This window comes from Tetrao urogallus (assembly GCF_951394365.1).
Source record: "Tetrao urogallus genome assembly, chromosome: 21".
Lineage (NCBI taxonomy): Eukaryota > Metazoa > Chordata > Aves > Galliformes > Phasianidae > Tetrao > Tetrao urogallus.
In genome coordinates, this window is record NC_136834.1 from 6,752,696 (window position 1) to 6,775,218 (window position 22,523).

At 50.3% G+C, this 22,523-nt stretch overlaps 1 protein-coding gene across 1 annotated transcript; it reads left to right on the plus strand.

Annotated features, from left to right (window-relative positions):
• Positions 1-622: 622 nt before the first annotated feature.
• On the plus strand, positions 623-16,682 carry ARHGEF10L (Rho guanine nucleotide exchange factor 10 like; the record flags this gene model as incomplete). Its single annotated transcript, XM_079545638.1, has 27 exons — positions 623-839; positions 935-962; positions 1,779-1,867; positions 2,023-2,133; positions 2,298-2,443; positions 2,846-2,962; positions 3,710-3,818; positions 4,400-4,492; positions 5,305-5,411; positions 5,555-5,632; positions 5,715-5,894; positions 6,044-6,160; positions 6,254-6,346; positions 6,548-6,721; positions 7,404-7,549; positions 8,413-8,597; positions 8,696-8,811; positions 9,164-9,291; positions 9,400-9,500; positions 10,278-10,399; positions 10,622-10,708; positions 10,789-11,018; positions 11,188-11,342; positions 12,734-12,879; positions 14,600-14,774; positions 16,003-16,125; positions 16,198-16,682. 27 exons carry the CDS (start codon positions 623-625, stop codon positions 16,680-16,682), a joined length of 3,858 nt encoding a protein of 1,285 aa, XP_079401764.1.
• Positions 16,683-22,523: the final 5,841 nt, after the last annotated feature.

Consider the following 22,523-nt stretch of genomic DNA (forward strand, 5'->3'; position numbering starts at 1 on the left):
AGCTTGCAGCATGGTGGTGGTATCTGTTGTTCACTGGGTAGTGGCAGCTTTTGGGACCCACTTGGGTTTTTGTGGGCTTTGGGATCTCTTTTGTTCTTTGCAGGTCTTGGGGACCCATTTGGGTCTTTGCAGCTTTTGGGACGTATTTTGCCCTGTTGTGATTTCTCTCCCATTGCACCCTCCCTTGGTCTCAGGACTCTGCCCTGCCCTTCCACTTCCTCCTGGTGACCTTTTGGGGCATCTCGTGTTACTGGAGCAGACGAACCATTGATTGCACGGAGGATGTTTGGCTCTTCCCACTCCCTGAGCATGGCTCAGTCCTTCGGGATGAATACCTGAAGCTGGGAGGGGACGGAACTTGGCCATGCATGGGTCAGGTTGGCCACATGCATGCGTAAGATTGATCTGGTGATGCAATCTTGCTGTGCACCTGAGAGCATTGTTTCTGCTTCCTTGCAAGGTTTTGCAGCACTGGAGCAGGATCTGTTTCACTGTAGGGTCCTGGGGGATGTCCAAGGGATGAATATGAGTTTGCTCTATCTTCTGAATCCATTTTTCCTTTCCTTTCCTGCAGGAAAGGCTCAGGGAAGGGCCCAGGTGGAGAGTGTGGACCCCCTGTGCCATGGCTTCATCCCAGCTGCCCCCCTGCCCCACAGTAGGTACTGTCCTTGCTTCGCAGCCCCCCAGCGAGCTTCCCCCTGGTGAGGAGGACCTGGGTGAAGCCTTTGACTTCGAGGACAGTGACGAGGAGGAGGACGAAGATTCAGCCACTGAGCCAAGCAGGGGTGCAGTGCTTCAGGCCCCTCCTCGCAGGCACCGTGCCACCAGCTGCAGCACCGGTGAGGTCCCATTGTTTCCTAAGTGTCCGCTTTGGCTGGCCAGGCTCATGAGCTCAGCCACTAACCTGATTTCTCTTTGCTTTTTTACCCTACAGAGGGGCTGGTGCCGGACACCCAGGAAGGGTATGTGTGGTTCTGGGGAGAAAATGTGATTTTGGAGGTCACCCCCTTCCTTAGCATGTCCCAGCCTGGTGCTGTGCCTCAGTTTTCCTATTTTATTTCCATTGCTTCATTGCTGCTTATAAAAGGACTGGGGGCGTGGGATCTGAGGTTGAAGCACACAAGAATTTGGGGGGTGTTGCAGGGGGATTTCAGGGTACCTGAGGTGGGTTTTCACACAGGCACATAGGGGGAAGATACAAATCTGACAGCGAGAGGCATGTACAGGATGCAGCAAAGTGGGGAAACCAAGTCCAGCTTCACTGGAGCATCTTTCTCTTAATCTTCAGCTTTGTGTAGAACAAAGATTAAAAAAAAAAAAAAAGCCTTTTTTTGACACTTGTGCATCAATCCTGTGTGTTTTTTTTTTTTTTTTTTTTCTGGGCCAGCCCTAACAACAGGGTCTCCAAGCCCCAGAGCAGCAGGCTTTCTGCAAAGCACTGCATTTTGTTTGTACTTTTTTTCTTCCTTTGTATCGAGCTGCATCCCTCCCTGAGAGGACTCCCTGCTTTTGCAGTTTGCAGTTCAGCCGGAAAGCCAGAGGCATTGACCTCACATCTTTAACACGTCAGCTTTTCTGGCGGTGCAAAACTTCCTCCATAGGTTGCAGCTGAGTCTGCACCCTGGGTGAGATGGGGGCTTAATTTTGCCAAATGGGGGTGAGCCCCTCGTGTTGTGGAGTGGTGGGGTTTGGGGCATGCATGCACAGTGGGGACTTGTGCAAGCTCCTTTTGACGCTCTTGGGGTTTTGCACTGATGGTGTCTTTGCCCTCCCTACAGGCTGCCAGAGCGGGTGAGCAATGGGGAAGCCTGTGAGGATCCCCATGACATCAAAACCCAGACCTGGAAGAGGAAAAGCGGCCACCAGGGTGGGTTAAAACACCTGGGGTGAGGGGGAGAACACAGCTCTAACCCCACATCCCAGCCTGGCCGTGGGATTGGGAACAGTTTCCGCACCCTAGCTGGATTTTTGAGTCCTGATGGGGATTTCTGGGGCTGTTTCCCTGTTTTTCCCTCTCTCAAGGTGATCGCTTTGAGTTCACGGCGGCAGAGGACGATGTGATTTATGACGACGTCCCCTGTGAGAACCTCGATGCCAACCAGGATGGTAGGAACAGCCCCAGGCCCTCTTCTTGTTGGGGCTGTGCACCCATTTCACAGACAGGCAAACTGAGGCTGTGGGAGCAAAATCCACATCCTGTACTGCTACAAGGGTCCAAAAAGGGAAAAAACAGCAGAAAAGCAGCTGGGATGATGGGGTTACAAGTCCACAGGGAAAAGCAGGATTTTGTCTAACAGGGCGCAGCCTGATCTACGAGGACGTGCAGCGCGGCGAGGAGCTGGGCTGGAGCTCCAGCGAGTTTGAGAGCTACAGCGAGGAGTCGGGTGAGGAGAGCAAGCCAGAGGCTGAGCCAGCCAAGCACCGGGCCGCCTTCCAGCCCAAGGTGAAGCTCTGTTAATTATTCTTATTTATTGATTTTATTTTTTTTTTCCCCACAAGTTTACCGGACGTGTCTCAGGGCTTACTCTCCACATGCTCTCACATGATGCACAATCAGCATAGCGCTGCTTTTGGATTTGATTTCTCTATTTTTCCTTTTCCTTCCCCTTTTTTATTTTCCCTTTTGCATCTCAACGCATGGCTGCTGCTCCCTGCTCACTCCCCTTCCCTGCCAGATTATGGGAACCCACTACCCATATTGTGCTGCTTTGGAACGATTTCATGGCTTCTCCTTTTTTTTTTTTTTTTTTTTTTTTTAATTGTTTGGCTTCTCACCTGAATCTCTCTTCTCTGCCTTCTCTGCATCCTCTACCTTCTCCTCCTGCCTGGTTTGCTTGGGGCTCAGCTTTCTCCAGACCTGAATAGACTAAAGGAGACATACGCCAGGACTAAGAGGGACATCCTGGCTTTAAGAGTTGGGGGGAAAGACATGCAGGAGCTGAAGCAGAAGTATGATTGGAAGGTACTGTCCCTCCTCGGTCCCTTCCCTGAATTTCCCTGAGGGGAGAAAAAAGCCTCTCTGTAAGGATATGAGTGCACCCGTGCTCAGTTCAGCCCATTTTGCCTGATGATGGTTGGAGGCGTGGGGTCATCCGTCGCTATCACCTCCCCCATCCCATCTGCATCCCTCCAGTACTTATGTCACTGATCAGCCCCCCCATCAACTGTTTGGGTTTTTATTTTTCAAGGGGCGTTTGGACAGAGCGAGGTTCAGGTGTGCTAAGTGGAGCGGAGAAGGTTTAACCCCTACAGGGTTGGGAAGGAGATTATTGGGAGTGGGACAGAAACTTATTGCAAAGCCTTTCCCTGCCTCAGAGCATTCAGGTTGGTGGTTTGCAGCTGGTTTACGCTGGGATTTTCTCAGTTTGCACTAAAACTACTGCAAGTCCAGGTGCAAAGCTAAGGGTGAACATCCTTTATGGCCCTACTCACAAAATCCTGCTGCAGTACACTCGTCATGCTTCCCTCCCTTTCTTGGCTTTGGCTGCATGCTCATGCTTTGCTGCATTGCACGCAAGCTGGCACATCACTGTGTCCCCACAAAGGAGACGGAGGTGGCCCCTTGGGTGCTCAGCCCCCTCCTCTTCCTCAGCTTCCCCATCAGTCTCAGCCTTCCTAGGGAGGAATGGGGGTGTGTGATGTCCCCAAGGCATTGTGGGGGGGGACGCAGTGCTGCGTGACCTTGATCATCCCAACCCCTTTTGCTCAGATGACTCAACTGATGAAGGCGGCCAAAAGTGGCACCAAGGATGGGCTGGAGAAGACCAAGATCGCAGTGATGAGGAAGGTGACCTTCCTGCACCGTAAGGAAGTGCCAGGTGAGTGGGGTGTCCCCTTCCAAGCTTACATTATTCTTATATTAATCTATCTAGAATCATTAAGGTTGGAAAAGACCTCTGAGACCAATCACTCCAACTGCTGACCCATCACCATCATGCTCACTGAGCCATATCCATTTGGAATCTACCGTGTTCTTTCTCCAACTTACCTTCTGCATTTCATGGTTTTTAATTCATTTTCCCCTTTGCTTTTTCTGATCAGCCCCCTCCTTGTCCTTCCTAAAGCATCCAGCCTGTGGGTGTCCTACTTGCATACATTTCAGGGCAACACCAGCCCAAAGAGCATTTGAGCAATGTAGGAAATGATGAACTTTTTGTGAGATTTGAGGTGTTCTGCAGTTTTCTTGATCTATCCCATTAGTGCTACAGGGTGAGGTTTGGTGCTGGTGCACCACTTGGGGTTTGAACAGATCCTTTCCCTGAAGATAGTCCCACATCTCTATTTAGTTTTGGTGGCACCTTGTGCTCTCCCCATAAGATAAGAAGCAGCCCCATTTTCCAGCCAAAAGAAGGAAAATGCAATGTTTTGGGGTGTCCAAAATATGATTCATACCCTGTAGGGGATGGGGAGCGTAGGAGAAGGGTGAAGGAGGCGGAAAAGCTACCACCCACTCCTGGCATCTCAAGGGGGTCACTGGAGCATTGCGGACGAGGTAGGATCCTGCTAGGTGCCCCTCTGGATCCATTGGGGCCACTGGGGATCTGCTGCGTGTGCCATGCCCTGCTGTCAAGTCTGTGGGATAGTGTCCCGGGGTGGGATTTTGGCCAGAAGGGTGCTCCAAGCATCCCACGTGCAATGCTGGTTTTAAGGGGGGGGAAGCACCCAGCGTGGCCCCTTGGAGCCACCAGCAACGCGTTGGGATCCTCCCTTCCTAAATTAGGGAAGGAAAAAGGTCACCCGGGTGGCAGCGCCCTCCCCTCTGGTTATTTATATGCACAGGGATGGGAGCGGGGTGCTGGGGGCTGGGGCGGCCGTAGTGGGGCCGACGGCTGCAGCATGTGGAAGAGAAAGCTGTCCCTGCCCCATGACACCGTGATCCGCTCACCCTCCTCTTCCTCAGTTGCTTCGGCCTCGGGTAAGGCAGGATTGGATGCCAGGAGGTTTGTGTTGTGCTTTTGCTCTGCACTTTGCTTTGCGTTGCTGCTTTTTTGTGCCTCTCTGTGATCAGAGCCATTCTTGAAGGAAGGAAACAGAGGGGGTTCCCTAATCTGGGATGCTTTCTGGGGAGGATTTGGCCCCTTCCCACTGGGATCTGACAGCACCTCAGCTCACAGAGCCCTGACTCATGCTGGTGTCTGGTGACAGCTGCAGTGCTTGAGACAGGTGGTGCCGGCAGCCGTAAACCTTGTCAGAGCCCCTGGAGCATCACAGCATGCCCCTTCTAGAGTGGGGGTGTGCTCAGCACCAAGAAGCTTGCAAGAAAAATGTGAAATAAGTTTATTTTGTTTTGCTTTTTGGTGGTAGGAGATTCAGAGGAGGAGGACACAGGTTTCCTGGAGGTCACTGTCTCCGACGTGAAGCACCCACCGCCTGAACTTGGCCCCATGCCCACAGGGCTCAGCCCCCAGCAGGTGGGTGCTGGATGGGCACCTCCTTCACCTTCCCTTTGAGCATCTCAAAATAATAATAATTTTACAAGTGAGTGAGCACGAAGCAGTGTAACTGGGATCACTTCTGCATGGGGTTTGTTTTCCCCTTCCCCATTTATTTGCAGGTGGTGCGGCGACACATCCTGAGCTCCATCGTGCAGAGTGAGCGCAGCTATGTGGAATCCCTGAAGCGCATCCTGCAGGTGGGGAACCCACCATTGGGGGAGTGTTTTTAGGAGTGTTGGAGGGGCTTGGGGGATGCTGATGTTCTGCTGCTTACTGTAGGATTACAGGAACCCGCTGATGGAGATGGAGCCCAAAGTGCTGAGCGCCAGGAAATGCCAGGTGGTGTTTTTCCGCCTGAAGGAGATTCTGCAGTGCCACTCCATGTTCCAGATCGCCCTCTCCTCCCGTGTGGCTGAGTGGGACTCTGCTGAGAAGATTGGGGACCTCTTTGTGGCCTCGGTAGGAGGAGAGTTGAGTGCCCCTTCCCAGCAATGGGGTTGGAGGATTGAAGTGATGCATCCTCCATGGGTACTCCCAGCATAAGCACCCATAGCCCCATTTTAGGGTGCCTCACAGCACTAATCCTGCCCTTCTTCCCTTTCATGAAGTTCTCCAAGTCAATGGTGCTGGATGTCTACAGTGACTATGTCAACAACTTCACCACTGCCATGTCCCTTATCAAGAAGGCTTGTCTCACCAAACCTGCCTTCCTTGACTTCCTTAAGGTCAGTGGGTCCCAAATGTGGGCACATGCAGCTGCTGGTCACCATTTTGGATGAACCCCTCCCCTTTTTTAATTTTAACTTTACTCCCAGTAGAAGCGGCAGATAGCAAGCACCGATCGCGTGACGCTTTATGGGCTGATGGTGAAACCTATCCAGAGGTTCCCCCAGTTCATCCTTCTCCTACAGGTATGGGTGACGCCATGCTTTGCACCCCACTTTGGCAGGCACATTACTTCAGGGTGGCTCAGCAATGGGCTTGTTTTGGGGTTGGCACTGCTTGGGGCTTGTGGAATTGCCTTTGGGACTTCCGCTATCCCAGCAGGGGGTTTTCCTCCATCGCAGCTTGTTGAAGCTGGTGACACTGTGCTGATGATTGTCTCTCCCCAGGACATGCTGAAGAACACCCCCAAGGGCCATGCGGACCGCCTGTCCCTCCAGCTGGCTCTCACTGAGCTGGAGACATTGGCTGAGAAGCTCAATGAGCAGAAACGTGTGGCTGACCAGGTGGCTGAGATCCAGCAGCTCAGCAAAAGCATCAGTGACCGCAGCAGCCTCAGTAAGGTGCGTGTTTCAGCCTCGCTCCTCTTCCCCATTCCCTTGCAATGGGAGTTTTAGGGGCTGGGTTTGCAGCTATCCCCTTTGATTGGTGTTTGCAGAAGTGGTGAAGTTTGGGGCTCCCCTTTTGGGGAAGCCGAGCTCTTGTTTTCACAATAGCATTTAGCAAAAGCAAAAATTAAGTCTGCGACTCAGGAAATTTTCATCTGTAGTCTCCTCCCCTCTATCCATCTGCTTGATTTTGCAACCGTTGGTGGAAAACCCTGCACCAAACTATTGCAACACATCCTGGGCTGTGCTAGGAGCACGTGGTGGCCTCTGCAGCCTGGCCCAGGGTCCAGCATTTAGGGACAGAGGACAAAACAAATCCCAAAGGGGGCTGCAGAAGGGTCATGTTGAGGACTCTTTGCTCTTGGCAGAGTGGAATTCACATGCAAAGAGGTTGCACTGTGGTGCAAAGGGTCTGTGCTGTGCAAAGCTGGAACATTTTGCCCAGGCATTGCACTGGGGTGTTGTGCGCATGTGTTGTACAGTGAGCATTTTGCACAGGCATTTCTGCAGAGCTTGGAGCTGTGCATGCCCCTAGGAAAGGGAGAATCATTGCACAAACCCAATGCAGCCCAAATTGCAGGGCAAGAACCACACGAGCTCTGAGGCTGAGCCCCTTTCCTGCTGTATCCTCCTGCAGCTGCTGAACTCAGGGCAGCGGCAGCTCCTGCTCTGTGAGACGCTGACAGAGACGGTGTACGGCGACCGGGGGCAGCTCATCAAGTCCAAGGAGCGGAAGGTTTTCCTCCTCAGTGACATGTTGGTCTGTGCCAACATCAACTTCAAGTACGTGCCAGCAGCCCCAAGCCACTTAGCGAAAGTGATCCCATCAGCACCTCTCCCCTTCCCCACTTTTATTTTGGGCTTAAAGGGTTTTGCTAGCCTTGCCCTGTGTATAGGAACAGTTGAATCATGGCCTGAACCTCTGATCACCTGAGGCAAGCACTGAGTCAGCTGCGGGCGCACAGGTGAAGGCGATTCAGCTGTGTGATCAGAAGGGGTGGAGCCTGGCTGCACCTCTCAGACCCCATTTAAGGGCTGACTGCCACTGAGGAAGGGTCTCTTTCTGGAGATCCCTCCCTTTGGATTGTTTTTCTGTGAGCCTAGGATATGGGTGAGGATTTTCATTTATTGTTGATTATCTCTTTCCACTGTGATAATCCTTCTAGATGTACGACCTGTGAAATACCAGCCTAGCCACACCACTCTGCTAAATGTATATTTGATGATTGTACACCCCCAAACTGCTTAGCCTTGCTTTAGAGGAGGAAGCCCAAATTTGGGGCTATTTTGCCCTCAAATCCTTGTGTTGAGCCTCTGTGCAATGATCCTATGGGAGCTCCCTGGGTTTTGGGGTCTTGTGGATTGGTGCTGCTAAGGGTAATGGATAAACCCTCTTCTTGCCCCCAGTAATGCATTTTTATTAACATTTTCCCCCCCTATCCAGGCCAGTGAACCCAAGGTAGGCATTAAGTGTGGCTTGCTGTGTTTGTGCCCTGTGTATGGGGGTGAAGGCATGTGCCAGTGCACGTCATGGTTTTGCAAGCTGTGCTCACCATCTGCTTTTTGCAGGGGGGATCCAGTGGGGTTTGCAGGACTAGCAACACCAGCTGCCAATTGATTTGCTATTTCACATCCTCCCTTGGCAGAGGCCAGCTGGAAATTAGCAGCCTGGTGCCACTGGGCCCCAAATATGTGGTGAAGTGGAGCACGGCCCTCCCGCAGGTGCAGGTGGTGGAAGTGGGGCAGGAGAGCGGTGCCTACGACAAGGACAATGTGGTCATCCACAACGCTGGTGCCAAGAAGCACGCACCCACTGGGCCGGCCTCGCACAGTGAGCACCTGGCCCCAAGCCACATGATTTTTTGGGGTGTATGGGCAACATGACTTCCAATCCTGCATTTCTCCCTTTTTCTTTTTTTTTCTCCCAAGATAAAGTCTACCTGGGGCCACCGCGGCTTTTCCAGGAGCTGCAGGACCTACAGAAGGACCTGGCAGTGGTGGAACAGATCACCTTGCTCATCAGCACGCTGCATGGCACCTACCAGGTACCAAAATGCCAGCTCTTTGGTACAGCTCCCACCATTCTGGGGGGCACAAGCACTGCCATTCTGGGGGCGCATCTCTTGCTGTTTTAGGAGAGAACCTGCTAAGACTTGACTTGAGGAGCTGCAGGGGGCTCGTTTGAATGCTCTGTGCTAGCCCCATGGATATCTGTCACTCCTCCTTAAATGATCTTGCTAGAACTGGATGACCTTTAAGGTCCCTCACAACCCAGGTCATTCAGTGGTTTGTTGGGTGGGTGGGTGGTTGGTTCCTGAGCTCCTCAGCTGACTTGCAGATGGATCCTGGGGATTCAGGCTTCTGGAGGTATTTCCACCATTCCTCTCTCTCCCTCAGAACCTGAACATGACAGTGGCCCAAGACTGGTGCTTGGCCCTGCAGAGGATGATGAAGGTGAAGGAGGAAGAGATCCACTCTGCCAACAAGTGCCGCCTCCGTCTCCTGCTGCCTGGCAAGCCGGACAAGTGGGTTCCCAATTCTGGGAATAGACGGGGCTTTCCCTGATGCTACCTCCGCTGCAGAGAGGAGGAGGAGGAGAAGGATGAAGGCAACCTACTGACTTTTCCGTACAGGTCTGGCCGCCCCATCAGTGTCATGGTGGTCTTCATCACTCCAAATCCTCTGAGCAAGATCTCCTGGGTCAATTGCCTTCACCTGGCCAAGATTGGGCTGCGTGAGTACCTGTTGGAGTGGTATTGCTTCTAAAAACAAAATCTGGGGGCAGAGAAGGGGTTGCATCCTGATGAATGAGTGGGAGCAGGGTACGAGGTGGGATGAAGGTGCTGGAAGAAGCATTTGGTTGGAAGGGGGAAATGGCATTTCTTTCCTCAAAATGTTTTGTTTCAGTGCTTTTGAGTGGTGTCTCTGGGATGCTTGGTGATATGGTCATATGCTGTCTTTGTTGCTGTCTTTGTTCTGTTTTCTAATGAAATAGGGCAAATAATAAGGGAAGAGTCCTTCCTCCTGATACCTCCATGTCTCTCTTCCTATTTAACACCATGAATCACTGCAGAAAAAAAAAAAAAAAAAAAGTTTAATGGCAGAAAAATTATTCCAGCCCAGGGGGAATCCAAGCACTCAAACACGATTTCAAATGATTTTTGATTCCCTTGTTTTGAGCAGTTTATGTTTTTAATCTGTGTTGCCTGGGGGATAATCCTGTATCCATGAGTTTGAAATGAAAACACATTAAAACCTGATGTGAAGAAATGCATTAGGTTTTTCCTTCCATATTTGTCATGGTTTGTGGGGGTGAGTGAGTAGGGGGTGTTGATGCTGCTTAATGTGGTTGCTTGGGCAAGAGCTGGAGAAGATGCTGGGATGCGCACCATGGATGGTGGCTTCTTGCGGCATCCCAAAGGCTGGTGTTGGGGTGGGTGATGTTGCATCTCTTGCTGCACCCAATCATGCTTATTTTGGGGCTGTCCTTAATCTACTCTGCTCACCACAGGGGAGGAGAACCAGCCGGGCTGGCTCTGTCCCGATGAAGACAAGAAGAGCAAAGCTCCCTTCTGGTGCCCCATTCTTTCTTGCCACATGCCTGCCTTTTCCTCCAAAGCCCTCGATCTGCAGGTAAAAGCATTGTTCATCTGCCATATAGCTCTTTCCCCTCCTGCTCCCTTTTTGGTGGTAATAGACTGAAATCCTGTGGTGGACAGGTTGGGAGGGGGTGACCATGTTGCTTGTCAGAAATTGATACAGTCTGGGGGACAAATGGAAGAAATACGAGCTTGGACTGCAGTCAGGTTTTGATTTTTGGGGCATGTGTGGAGTAAATGCATGTGTCTCCTACAGCTCAGCGCTGCAGTGCACAACCCTGTGCAATCCTCACTGTTGGGTTTCTCTGCTGTCAGCACCTCATTGCCGCAGGGCTACCTCTGGGTGAGCAAACTGGGCCAAAAAACATTAGGTTTGGGTTATTTCCACCCTCAAGATGCTAAAACTTGTTGTGATCCCCACAGGTTGGGGGTGGCCAGGCAGGTGCAGGGGGACAAGTGGAGATCTTCTCCCTCAATCGCTCGGTGCCGCGGACGGTAAAATCCTTCCCAGTGGCATCGCCAGTGCTGTGTATGGAGTACATCCCTGAGGCAGCTGAGGGGGACAAGGAGGGGACCGAAGAGCCCCGGGCAGGTGCTGAGCAGCCCTCTGCAACTCTGCATCCCACTGTTTGCTTGGGACTGCGGGACGGCAGGTGAGCACCAGTGTGCAGTTGTGCATATGTGGGGGTGTGCGATTGTGCATCCACTGCTCCTGCAACCCTCTTCTGTATGCAATTACTGCAAAGGAGCTCTGCACCAAAATTTTGAAGCAATGACCGCCAGCACCTCCTGCTCTTCCTGCTCTTGCATTTTTCCCATTAGCATCGCAGTGTACAGCAGCGTGGACACGGGGACGCAGTGCCTGCTGACTTGCAAGAGCCCTGGCATGCAGCCAGTCCTCTGCCTGAAGCACAGCTCTGAGCACCTGTTTGCAGGGCTGCAGGATGGGACAGTGGCCGCATACCCGAGGAACAATGGTGAGGAGAGCAACCCTGTTCGTGCTTTGCTGTGACTCTCCAGGAATGGGGAGTGGGATGTATTGAGTGTGCTGGTTGCTAAAATAGTGCTGGAAGCACCGTTTTTGCACTATTTCATCCTGTTTTGCAACCCTGAGTGATGGTGGGAGATGGCATTTTGCATTGGCATAATGAATAGGGCTCAATTTGGGCCCTGTAGTGTGGTCTCAGTGGCCAACAAGGGGGAGATGCAGCAGCAGAGATTTTGCTTTGAGGGTGGTATCTGAGGACTTCTTGGGAGTCATTTCCCTGCTGTTTTTCTCCGCTTCATCACTAGAGGGTAGAAAAGGGCCTCAAATAGCACCCTGATCTGGGGAAAAACACCAAACTTGTTAGCTCACAACCTGCAGCAAGTAGCACCAAAGCTGCTTATAGTGTGTATATAAGCACCTCTGCACCCCACTTTCTCACTTAACAAGTGTGCAAGCTAGTGAATAGCGTGGATTTGATTTCCCCTTCATTGCACAAATGCATGTGAAAGGCAAAAAGCTGCTAGCAGGGTTGTGTTTTTTCTTTTTTAATATCTTCTCCCTATCTTCTGCAAATTTGCTGTGTGGCTTCATTAGAGCAAAGGTTTCCTGAAATAGCAGTGAGTAGAGCCCACCTACAGCACGCTTTGCTTGGTAGCAAAGTCCTGCTGCTGGGAGCAGAGCTGTAACAGCCTCAGGGCTTTTTAAATTCTTGGATCCTGAGTATATGGTTTTAAAATTGCAGTGGAAATAGATTGCCCACTTGAAAGCAAGGCAGTTACCCATTGGTTGTGGTGAGTTCATGGGAACCCAGATTGGTTCTCTTTCACTGAGACAATTCAGTTTGGCCCCAGATGAATGAACTCTGGAGTAGCAGTTTAGGAGTCAAAACAAATGAAAAACAAAACAAACAAACAAAAAAAAACCAAGTTGGTTGGGGGGAGGGGGCAACAACAATTCCTGTGCCCAAGCATTGCAGGTGGCTGTGCAGCTGTGGCTGTGTGCAGCTGCCAGGGGATGTTTGCATAGCAGCAAAGCATCCCCAGCTCTGGGTGCTGCAAACTGGGGGAGTCTTGCCTGTGCACACTGCCCCATCCTTTATTTTTCATACAAATGATGGAAGGGAGACCACTTGTCCCAGGCTTGACTGCTGCTTATGTGACTTCTTTGGGATTGGGGCAGAGCTCAGACCTGTGTTCCCAGTGATGGTTTGGATTGAGATTTGAGGCTGCAGGAGGTGACCCCAGCACCCAAAGGGGACGCATTTGTGCAGTAAGGAAGCTCAGTGCTAGCATTTCTTTGCACATGCTGCAGTTGGGCTTATGTGAAAATATCTATTTTTTTCCCCTGATTTTGAGTCTTGGTCTCTGTGCTCTGCTCTAGTGGGGCTGTGGGACTTGACTGAGCAGCCTACCTGCCTGCCTGTGGGCACCAGCCCTGTGCGAGCGCTCTTGATGCTGGATGAAACCCTATGGGCCAGCTGTGCCAACCAGGTCACCGTCCTTGATGCCTCCACCCTCTGTGCTCAGGTACCTCAGGAGAACCCAGCGTCGTCACCACCCCCTGTGCCCCTTTTGGGACAGTTTTCCTGTAGCTATGTGAGCAGGGATGTTGAGTAGTCATCTCTATTTAAAACAAACAGACAAACAAACAAAAAAACAATGACAAAAAACCTTTCTTACCTTTAATTTTCAGATTTCATACCTAAACTTAGTTTGCATGTATTAGCTGTTGTAAATCCATCCTAAAACGAGTGCCGAGGATGAATAATGCATCAGGGGCCTGTATTAGTTTTCTGTCTCTGATCTTATTTATGACAGGAGCCAGCTGGGAATTCTCACAGAAGAAAAACATGGGAGAAAAAGAGGGAGGCACAGCCTGGGTGATGCCATACCCAGTGGCACTGAGCATCTCTATGGGGGGGATGGAATGGGGCCTGGGACTCAATGCAGGTTGATAGCGTGCAGCAGCGGGTTACAGCTCCAATTGCTGCTCTCTGCTTGTCTGAGTTGGGTTGGATTCCCTATGGGAAGTTGCACGTGTCCTGTTTAAGAGCAGCTCTGCAAACTCAGGTCCATAAATAGCAGATTGGGAATGTAGCCCTAGGGAATAAATCCCACACTGGATGGGAGAAAGGGGAAGATGTCCTAATAATCTTCATCCACCTCTGCTTTGTGCAAGAATGCTGGGATGCTGCACCACACTAATGCTCTCCAGACAGGGCTCTGTTGCTGCTCCTTTTCTTTTAAAAGCAAAATTTCAAATCCACAAGGGAAGTCACGTCGAAGTGGGTACATGGGGGTGATTCAATCCTGCATGCTGCTCACCAACAAACTGCACTGTGGGCTCATTGCTGCACTGTGGAAAGCGGGAGCTGCATTGCAGCAAGACCCTGGACTTGCAGTTAAGCAGCAAATGAGTGCCTGTAGAAGCATGCACAATGCATGCTGCAGCCACGCTCCTGCTCCTAGCAGGTTCCTCCATCATGTTAACCCCTAAACTTCCCCTTTTCTCAGCACTGTCATACTACCACAGCCTATTTTCCTCCAGAGCATCCCGTATCTGCAGACTCGAGCCATTCCCAACCTGCTTACGATGCTAATCTGAGTTTTTATGCCTAATCTGCTGCTTGGGAGATTCTCAGGGAGTTTGTTTCATGAATGTGGGTTCAGATCCATAAATCCAATGCTCTTCAGTGTGATATTTAGGGCTCGTGAGGGTTTACTGCAGCAGGGAGAGGTGGAAAATGTGTAGAAAACAGGTAAACGTGGTGTTGGTTGGGGTTTTGGTTGTGTTGGAATATGTCAGAGGAGGATGGTTCTGTTTTCTGTTCCTCTTGTTCAGAAGTCACCATGAACCACCAAACCCTAAGCAGGTCCTGTGCAGGTGCTGAGTCTTTGCTTGCTGGCTTTTGGTGCAGGAGAAAGGCAGGAAGGTGTTGTTCCACCTTGGTGTAAGGTTGAAAGACGCACCTAGGTCCAGCAAAAAGTCCTGTAAAGAGAACTGGGAAAGAGTGGTGGGAAAGGCTGAATTGTTGCCCTACAGAGCCAAGAGGAGATTGGTGAGGGGCTGAGTTTGGTGTCCGCTAAAAGCGAAGCTGGTGAGGAAGGCCAGGACCTCTATCCCACCTCCTGCCATTCCAGTATGAGTCTGCAGCCCTACAGCAGCCTCTAGAGAGTCCAACTAAGCAGCCTTTTATTGAGATTTCTTCTTTATTTTGACTTCATCTTGATTCCTCCCTCTGGGCAGCAAACCTTTGAGGCTCATCCGGACACAGAGGCCAGCGTGACACACATGATCAAGGCAGGCAGTGGTGTCTGGATGGCATTTTCCTCTGGTTCCTCTATTCGCCTCTTCCACACCGAGACACTGGAGCACCTGCAGGAGATCAACATTGCTACCAGGACTACCTTTGTCCTCCCAGGTGGGGCTCCTCATCCCAGTGAATGAAAAACCTGGGATATCTATCCTCCAGGTGCCTTGCTTTGCAGAGAAATTGTGCTGTGAGTTTATCTGCTGGAAAGGTTTGAGCTTTGTCTTGTGACCTCCCGCAATAGGGTTGCAGGGATGGAGCTGGGAGCATCACTCTGAAGACTTGAGAGCTCTAGAGAAAAAAGCTAGCATTCTGAGGAAAAGGGGTGTTTTTAGGCTGCAGGAGCTTTAGGATGGGCTTAGGCAGGTCTGAGTAGGGTTTTAGCAAGGCCGAGCTTTGCTGGAAAGCTGGGAGCTCTTTGTCCATGCATCCAGTCTTGGCACTTGTACACCTATTCATGCATTTACTCTTCACACTTGTGCATCCCATTCATGCATGTTTGTGCATCAACACATGCCATCCATGCATCTCACTCCTGCTCCCACTACATGCATCTGTGCACCCCGTCCTTGCGTCCATCTTTGCTCCCAAGTGTTTCCACGTACCCCATCTTTAATTATACCTGTGTGCGTCTGTGCATGCACGAATGTGCCCCATCTTTGCATCCATGTACCTATATTTGCACCCTTGCAGGACTTTTTGCTCATGCACACCTCTACCTCATGCCCTCTCTCTCCACCTCTTGAGGGCATCTTGGCTCTTAGCTGCTCTGATGTGCCAAGGAAAAGACAAGGCTCAGCCCTGGGCTTGCAAGGTTGCCTCCCACTTGTTCCAGCTACAAAACGTTGTAATTGCATAATTAGTTATACGCGTGCTACTCATGTAAGTTGCTTTTTTCTTTTTTTTTTTCTTTTTTTTTTTTTTTTTTTAGGGCATATTAAAATATTTATCACTTCCTTTTCTTCCTGGGCAAGTGAGCATTGGGTATTAATGCATTTTTGAACTTGTGCTCCCTCATCCTTTTTAACCAGACAGCCCATTAATAAAGCTCTTGCCGAGAACTGGAGTTACATCTCCACAGATATATTGCTTCACTGAGTGTGACACTGCAGCGCGAAGTCCCTGCGATAAAATATTCATGTGCCATTAGAAGCCTCACTTCTCTCTGCTCCTCTTGCTTTCTTTTTTTCCTTTCTTTATTTATTGATATTTTCATGCTTTTTTCCCCATGCAGAGATCTTCATGCATGGATGATGCTTGATTTGGGGATGGCAGTTATCCACTTTGAAGGGACAGTGCTGCTGCAAGCCTCTTCTCTCCCTTTTTTCCCTTTTTTCAGGGCAAAGACACGTCCGTGTCACCAGCCTGCTCATCTGTCAAGGCTTGCTGTGGGTCGGCACCGACCAGGGCATCATTGTTCTGCTGCCCGTGCCCCGATTGGAGGGCATCCCCAAAATCACTGGTGAGCACCCCAAAAATTTCCTCGTAAGATGACATTTGGGCTCTTTGTTATTCAAATCCCTGTTTTGCACAGGAAAAGGCATGGTGTCCCTCAATGGGCACGGCGGCCCCGTGGACTTCTTGGCCGTGGCACTGAGCACGTTGGCCCCTGATGTGCTGAAAGGAGACCAAGAGGAAGAAGAAGGTGGGGAAGAGAAACCCACAGAGCTGGATGGGCCCCCACCGCGGGAAATGAGGAAAAAAGGGATCCTGTTGCAGTACCGCCTCCGTTCCACCTCCCACCTCCCTGGGCAGCTGCTGTCAGTGCGGGATGCTCCGGTTGGGACTGTGGCCCCAGAGCACACGGAAGAAGATGGCTCCATCTACGAGATGGCCGATGACCCCGATGTGTGGGTCCGGAGCCGGCCCTGTGCCCGCGATGCTCCCCGCAAGGAGATCTCCTCTGTTGCCATCATTTCAGGGGGCAGAGGGTACCGTAACTTCAACTCTGAGCCGCAGCGCCGGGGCGGTGATGCTGACAGCACCCTGCTCATCTGGCAGCTCCCGCTGATGCTATAGCAGCTGGGGGATGCCCGCGCGGCGCCTACCTCAAAGCCACCCTACACGCTGCCGTGGGGCGGTCGCATTGGTGAGTGCACCACCCCATTATTTTTTTTTTAAAGGAGAAATGAGGAAAAAAATAACGAAAGGAAAATCACCATAAAAATTGTCATTTTTGACTCCCCTCCCTCCCCCCAAAAAACACCCCAGTTTGCATGCTGGGAGAGGGGAGTTTTTAAACATGGAAAGCAATGACCTCCTTGCGGGCTTTGGAGGCGCTGGGGCTGTGCTTGAAGGCATTTGTGTGTCTGCGTGTGGATATCTATAAATATATATATAAATAAGGTGTATATTATGAGCTGTATAAAGAAGGAATCTGTATATATTGGGGCACTTGGAGATGCAGAAATAAAGAAGAGGTGTGAGCACTCATTGGATACTGGCTGTGCTGAAACGGGGTTTTGCTGAAATAGCCCTTTTTTGACTATGAAGTGAGGATTTGGGGTTACATAATGCAGTGTTTTGGGAGCTGGTTTGGGGACTTCCGATTGGAGCATAAGAGCTGTTTCTGGAGTACAGGAAATTTTGGGTGAAATTCAGCCTGGAAATAAATCCCATAGGAATCAGCATGTTTCCTTGCAATACTTTGTAACCTGTTTGTGCAGATGTTTTCTTTCCATTGCAGCTCTTTCTCCATCTTTGTCAACAGTATCCCAACGAGTTGATATGACCCTCATGCTCAGAAATCAAGAAGCAGCCTTAAAATTGCCTTTTTCTCCCCAGAAATGGTGTGGGATGGAGGGGATAATGGACAGAGGGGATAGAATAATTCAGGTTGGAAAAGACCTCTAAATGCATTAATTCTGACTATCAGCCCATCGCCACCGTGTCCCCAAGTGCTACGTATCTTCATCTCTTGAAAGCCACTGGACAGTGACTCCACCACTTCCAAAGGTGCCCTATCTCTTTTCTCTCCTCAGACCTCTCCTTCCACACAGAGAATCCCAAGGCCAGGGAGGTCTGCAGATTTGTCTGCGGACTTAATCAATTTATAATGTGATTCTCTAACTGCCTTCAATTTGATTTTCATTTGTAGCACTACAATTATCAGATTGATATTCCCTGCAGCTCAGCCTTGAAATGGGAAGATGTGCTGCTGGTGAGCGAAGATTATCTGCCCTGCACCAATTTTTGAGTATTTTTCTAATTAGCCATTGGGTGTGCTTTGCTGGGATTTTTTTTTTTTTTTTTTTTTTTTTTTTTTCTTTTTGCCTCAAAGTTTTTTCTGATTAAGTTTTCCTCCGGTCTCAGAATCAAGATACGGTATCAGAGGGGTTGGTGACATCCCATAGTAGCTGTGAAGCTGGTGGAAGCCAGTTTTATGCTGGTGGGGAATGGTGCCAAAGAAGTAGTGGCTCTTTTCCCTCAGTTCTTTTTTCCCGTCAGGATGACTTGTGCGTGAGCATGCTGACATAGCTGGGTGCAGGTATGTGGATGTGGTAGGTCCTAAAGGGGCCCTGGTGGCATCTCCTGAAGAGTGCTATGGAGTCTCAAAGTGCCCTGGTGGCATCTCCCGGGGGCTCCATGATGGTAGGTCCTAAGAAGGCCTTGGTGGCATCTCTCAAGTGCTTAATAGTGATTTGTCTCAAAGCTGCCACGGTGGCATCTCCCAGGGAGCATCCTGGTGGTGTGTTCCCAGGCTGTCCCTGCTGCATCTCCCTGGGGGCATCCCGGTGGCGTCTCCTAAAGGCGCGATGCAGATGGGCAGGATGCAGGAAGGGTGTTCCAGTGCAGACAAGGGCCAGACCCTTCCCCACACCCTGGCTGTCTCTCCTGTCACCAGCTCCAGGTGACCTCAGTGGCAGCTTATGGCCCTTTCCTGATTTGAGTCATTAGGGAATGAAGTTGAGAAATTAATGGCCTTGCTCCCCCAGGCAAAACTCACTACGTTCCCTCGGGACTGGCTTATAGGACCAAGACTCAGTGGGGATTTGGGGCTGAAGAACTTGGGGCAGGGGGTGGCGTGGGCTGCTTAGCCACCAGCAGATGCTTTTTTAGGATGCAGAGCTGAGCAAGCAGCAGCCCTGCCCTGCTTTCAGCCTGGGTGCAGCCGCTGAGTGCTTTTGCAATCTAAATGCAACCTGACAGCGCTGGAGATGATCCGTGACTGGGGTTTATTTTTGGGGAAGGGATGCGCTCTGCAAGCCCACGCTGTGGGGGCAGGCTGGCATAGGGATGAAGCGGCCCCAGGGGCTTTTAGCCCCCAAACCAGCATTTATTTCCTTGTTCTCCCTAAACCTCCCTGTGTGAGGGGGTGTCTCATTGTTTGGCATTGAAGGGAGATGCCAACCTGATTTTCTAAGATAAATGATGGAGGAGAAGAAAATGGTTTTAAGGGTTTTTTTTTTTTGTGTGTGTGTGTGTGTGTGTGTGTGTGTGTGTGTTGTCTCTGTCAAAGGTAGGGTAAAAAAAATAAAAATCTGTGAAGTGGTGCAGCTGTGGTGGGGTGGTAAGCAGTGCAATGGTGCAACTGCAAAGGATGCAGTGGTAAATGATGGTGCTGTGCCATGGATTAGCTATCAGAAAACTAAAGCACTGAAAAAATTCTCCCCCTCCATTGCCTTTAATCAAAATATTTTGATGCCTCCTGGGTTTTTCTCCCCATCAATGACTTTTGTCCCCAAAGGGTCTTTTATCTGTGCAGGGGGTTGGGGAATGGTGCATTTGTTTCAGCAAGGGTTGGGGATATCAAAGGGTCCCTTCCTAGCAAGGTGGGGGAGTGGTCTGCCCCAAGGATGCCCTTTGGAGGAGAGCCTTTAAAAAAAAATACAGAAGTTTCTGATAGTAATAATAACAAACTGCACAGGAGCCCCCCTTGGAGGGTGGAGGAGCAAAGAAGGAATTACTTTGAGCTGCAAAGGCAGGTCTGCTCTGAAGATAGGCTCAGCTAAGACTTAGAAGGGATGATAGACCTGAGCAATAAAAAGAGGAAACTAACTCGCTGTGGAAATGCAGGATGGGGATGGTGAGGGTTGAGTGCTTTGTGGTGGGTGCTGCATTCATGGCACCAAGCTGGTGGTCTCTGCTTCTCCTCACTCATGTTTAGGAGCATCCAGATAACGAGCATATGTATTTATATGTATGTATTTGCATGCGTGCAGCTCAGTGAGCAAGCTTACCATGGCCCTGCTTGCTTGCTGCCCGTATGCCTTTGAAAATGAATTAGATAGTGCATACCAGTGCCACGGCACAGCAATGCTCCTCCAGCCTCCCACCTCTGCTGTACGATGGGCACGCTTGTGCAGAACAGTGTTCCCATGCAAAGAAGTGGGGGTCTTGCTGAAGGTGCATCGTTATTAAGCCCTGAGATGCTGGCAATGTCCCAATTATTCCATCCAAAGCAACAAGTAGCTGCAGAGTGGGATGAAAGTCAGCTTTGCTCTGATATAAAGATTTAACAAAGCAGCCCTTCTTTGTCAATATTTTCCTTGCTGTAGCAAACTGCAAAATCCCATGGACTCAGCAGTGCCAACATGACAGTTCCCCCAGCACTCTCCCTTAGTGAGGAGGTAAGGAGTAAGAGGAAAGAAAAATGGGAGAAAGTTGAATTCGGAGAATTTTTTTTTTAAAGTATTGTTTTTTATATTGCAACCAAGGCAGAGTGCATTGCCCCTGGTGCTGCCCCATGCTGCTGGCTTGCAATTCGGGTTTAATCCAGCTTAATTTGCAGATAATGAGCTCATCTTTCCTCTGGGCAGGAGTGGCTCTAATCCCCTCCCTTCCCCCCCTTTCCCCGCTCCCCCCAGTGCTTTTTGCTTCAGGGAATGCAAAACCAACCCTCTATTATTGCACCAAATGGATTTCTGTATGGTGATTTATTGATCCTGAGTTGGTTTTGGTGTGGGTTGGGGCCCCGTATCACACTAAGGAATCTTTCACCAGGGCATGAAGCCTTTGAACTGAGTTATACCTCCCATCCTATACATCAACGCACATGCCCTATTTGGGCTTAGTTCTTGCAGAAATCCCACAACTGAATGCAAATTCTTGGGATCATGCCCTGAACCCACCCACTGGGTTCTCAGTGCAGCCTTCTGCAGCAGCTCCAGCTTGTAGGGCCTTGTGCTGCCCAAGGGGAGTAGCAGATTTGCAGAGGTTTGCATGGGAATCAGTCTTACAAAAATAAGAAAAGTATATAATGAGGATATCTGTACATGGTTACGCATGTACAGCAGTGATAGCGAGGCTTATGCAGCACTTCCTCCTCCTGTAGATATAAATATATACTTTGCCATAATGTGTGCCTAGCAGAAATGGGCTTGCATTGCTGTTTGCAGGGCTGCGATCTCTTGGGGTCTGCTGCAGAAGGATGCTACGCCCAAGGAGCATTGCAATGCCCCCTGCAAAATTAAAACCTCCCATGAACTTTGAGCCATGCAGAACTCATGGGTCAGGCTGGGGAAAGTGCAGTGCTGTGGATTTACCTGCTTTGGGATTTGGGGTGGGTGCAACCCTGTCTCTGCCTCCATTCTGCTCCCTCCGCCAGCGCCTTCCTACAGCAATTCAGATGGCGATGATTAACCAAATAAAATTTCCATCTGTTGAGGACTTTCCGGGAGTTATTACCAGCAATAAAACCAAATGATGGATCTGAGGGGGTAAGTGCCTCCCATTACGAGCAACAGAGACTTTTAAATAAGGTTATGAGGTTCCTTATGGCCCTGCCTACTCTGTGGGGGAGGCGTCCCATGGGAAAATCCTACTGTTGCACACTGGGAAATGGCTCTGCCTAAATGCAATGCTTTAGGAGGTTCTGGGGTGTTGCAGCTGTTTTTGGATGTAGTTTGCAGATGGTGCAGAATGTGCACTGGATTTTGGGGTCTTGCAAAGCTACTGCTGAGCAGCTCCACCCCCTTAATCTCTTTCTCTTGCGAAGAAGTCAAGGAGTTTCTGTCCTTCGCCCATCCCTTTTGCTTCTGTGCTGTGATTGAAGCTGATGAGGTTGGGGATGCAAAGCAGAGGGTTAACCACTGCGCTGCTGCAGCTCTGTGCAGGGATCATCAGGGAAATGGCTGCTGGAAAATGCTGGGATGTAGAGCCTTCGTGCTACAATGGGGTCTTTCAACAAAATGTGTGCTCCAAATGAGCTAGCAGGAAAGCAAAAGGGCTTTGGTTCAATTTCCTATGAGCTTTCCACAGGTTTGCATACAGAGGGATGAGTGCTAATGTGCAGACACTATTGTAGGTGGATGCTCAGAGCAGCTGGATTCAGGGGCTTGCAACAGCAGCAGTGGGTATTTCACACTGCAGCTGCAAATCCTGCTATTTTTCCCCAGCTGCAGTGGGAGCTGTGCTCAGGTAATGCTGCTGCAGGGTCAGCCCATTGTAAACCAACGATGTTAGTACAAAAGCTTTGGCTTTGGCCCCCCCCCCAGCCAAGATAATGGGGAGAGAGATAGAGAGCAGTGGGATGAGCCGCCTCCTGCAGCTAACGGGCAATATCTGTGCCCTCTTAATTCCTACTAGTGAATTTTCTCAGCTATTTGGAAGGATTAAACCTAACTGAGCAGCGGGTAATAATCTGAATGCTGTTGAATGCTTAACATCCTCAAGAGCATCCCAGGTGTGTGCAAGGCAGGGCTGGAGCATCTCCAGCAGAAGGTACGCCTCATCGTTGCTCATACTGGAGATGAGAAAGATGCTTCGGGCTCAAAATTCCAGGTGAGATCTGGGGAAAACTTGGGGTTTTGACAATGTGACTTAACCTGGCAGTAATGTCAGCAAGAAGCAGTGGGGGTATTTGCACAGGGAGGTTGTGCCTTTGCCCCACAATTTTGCAGCCCTTGCTGGCTGTTGTGT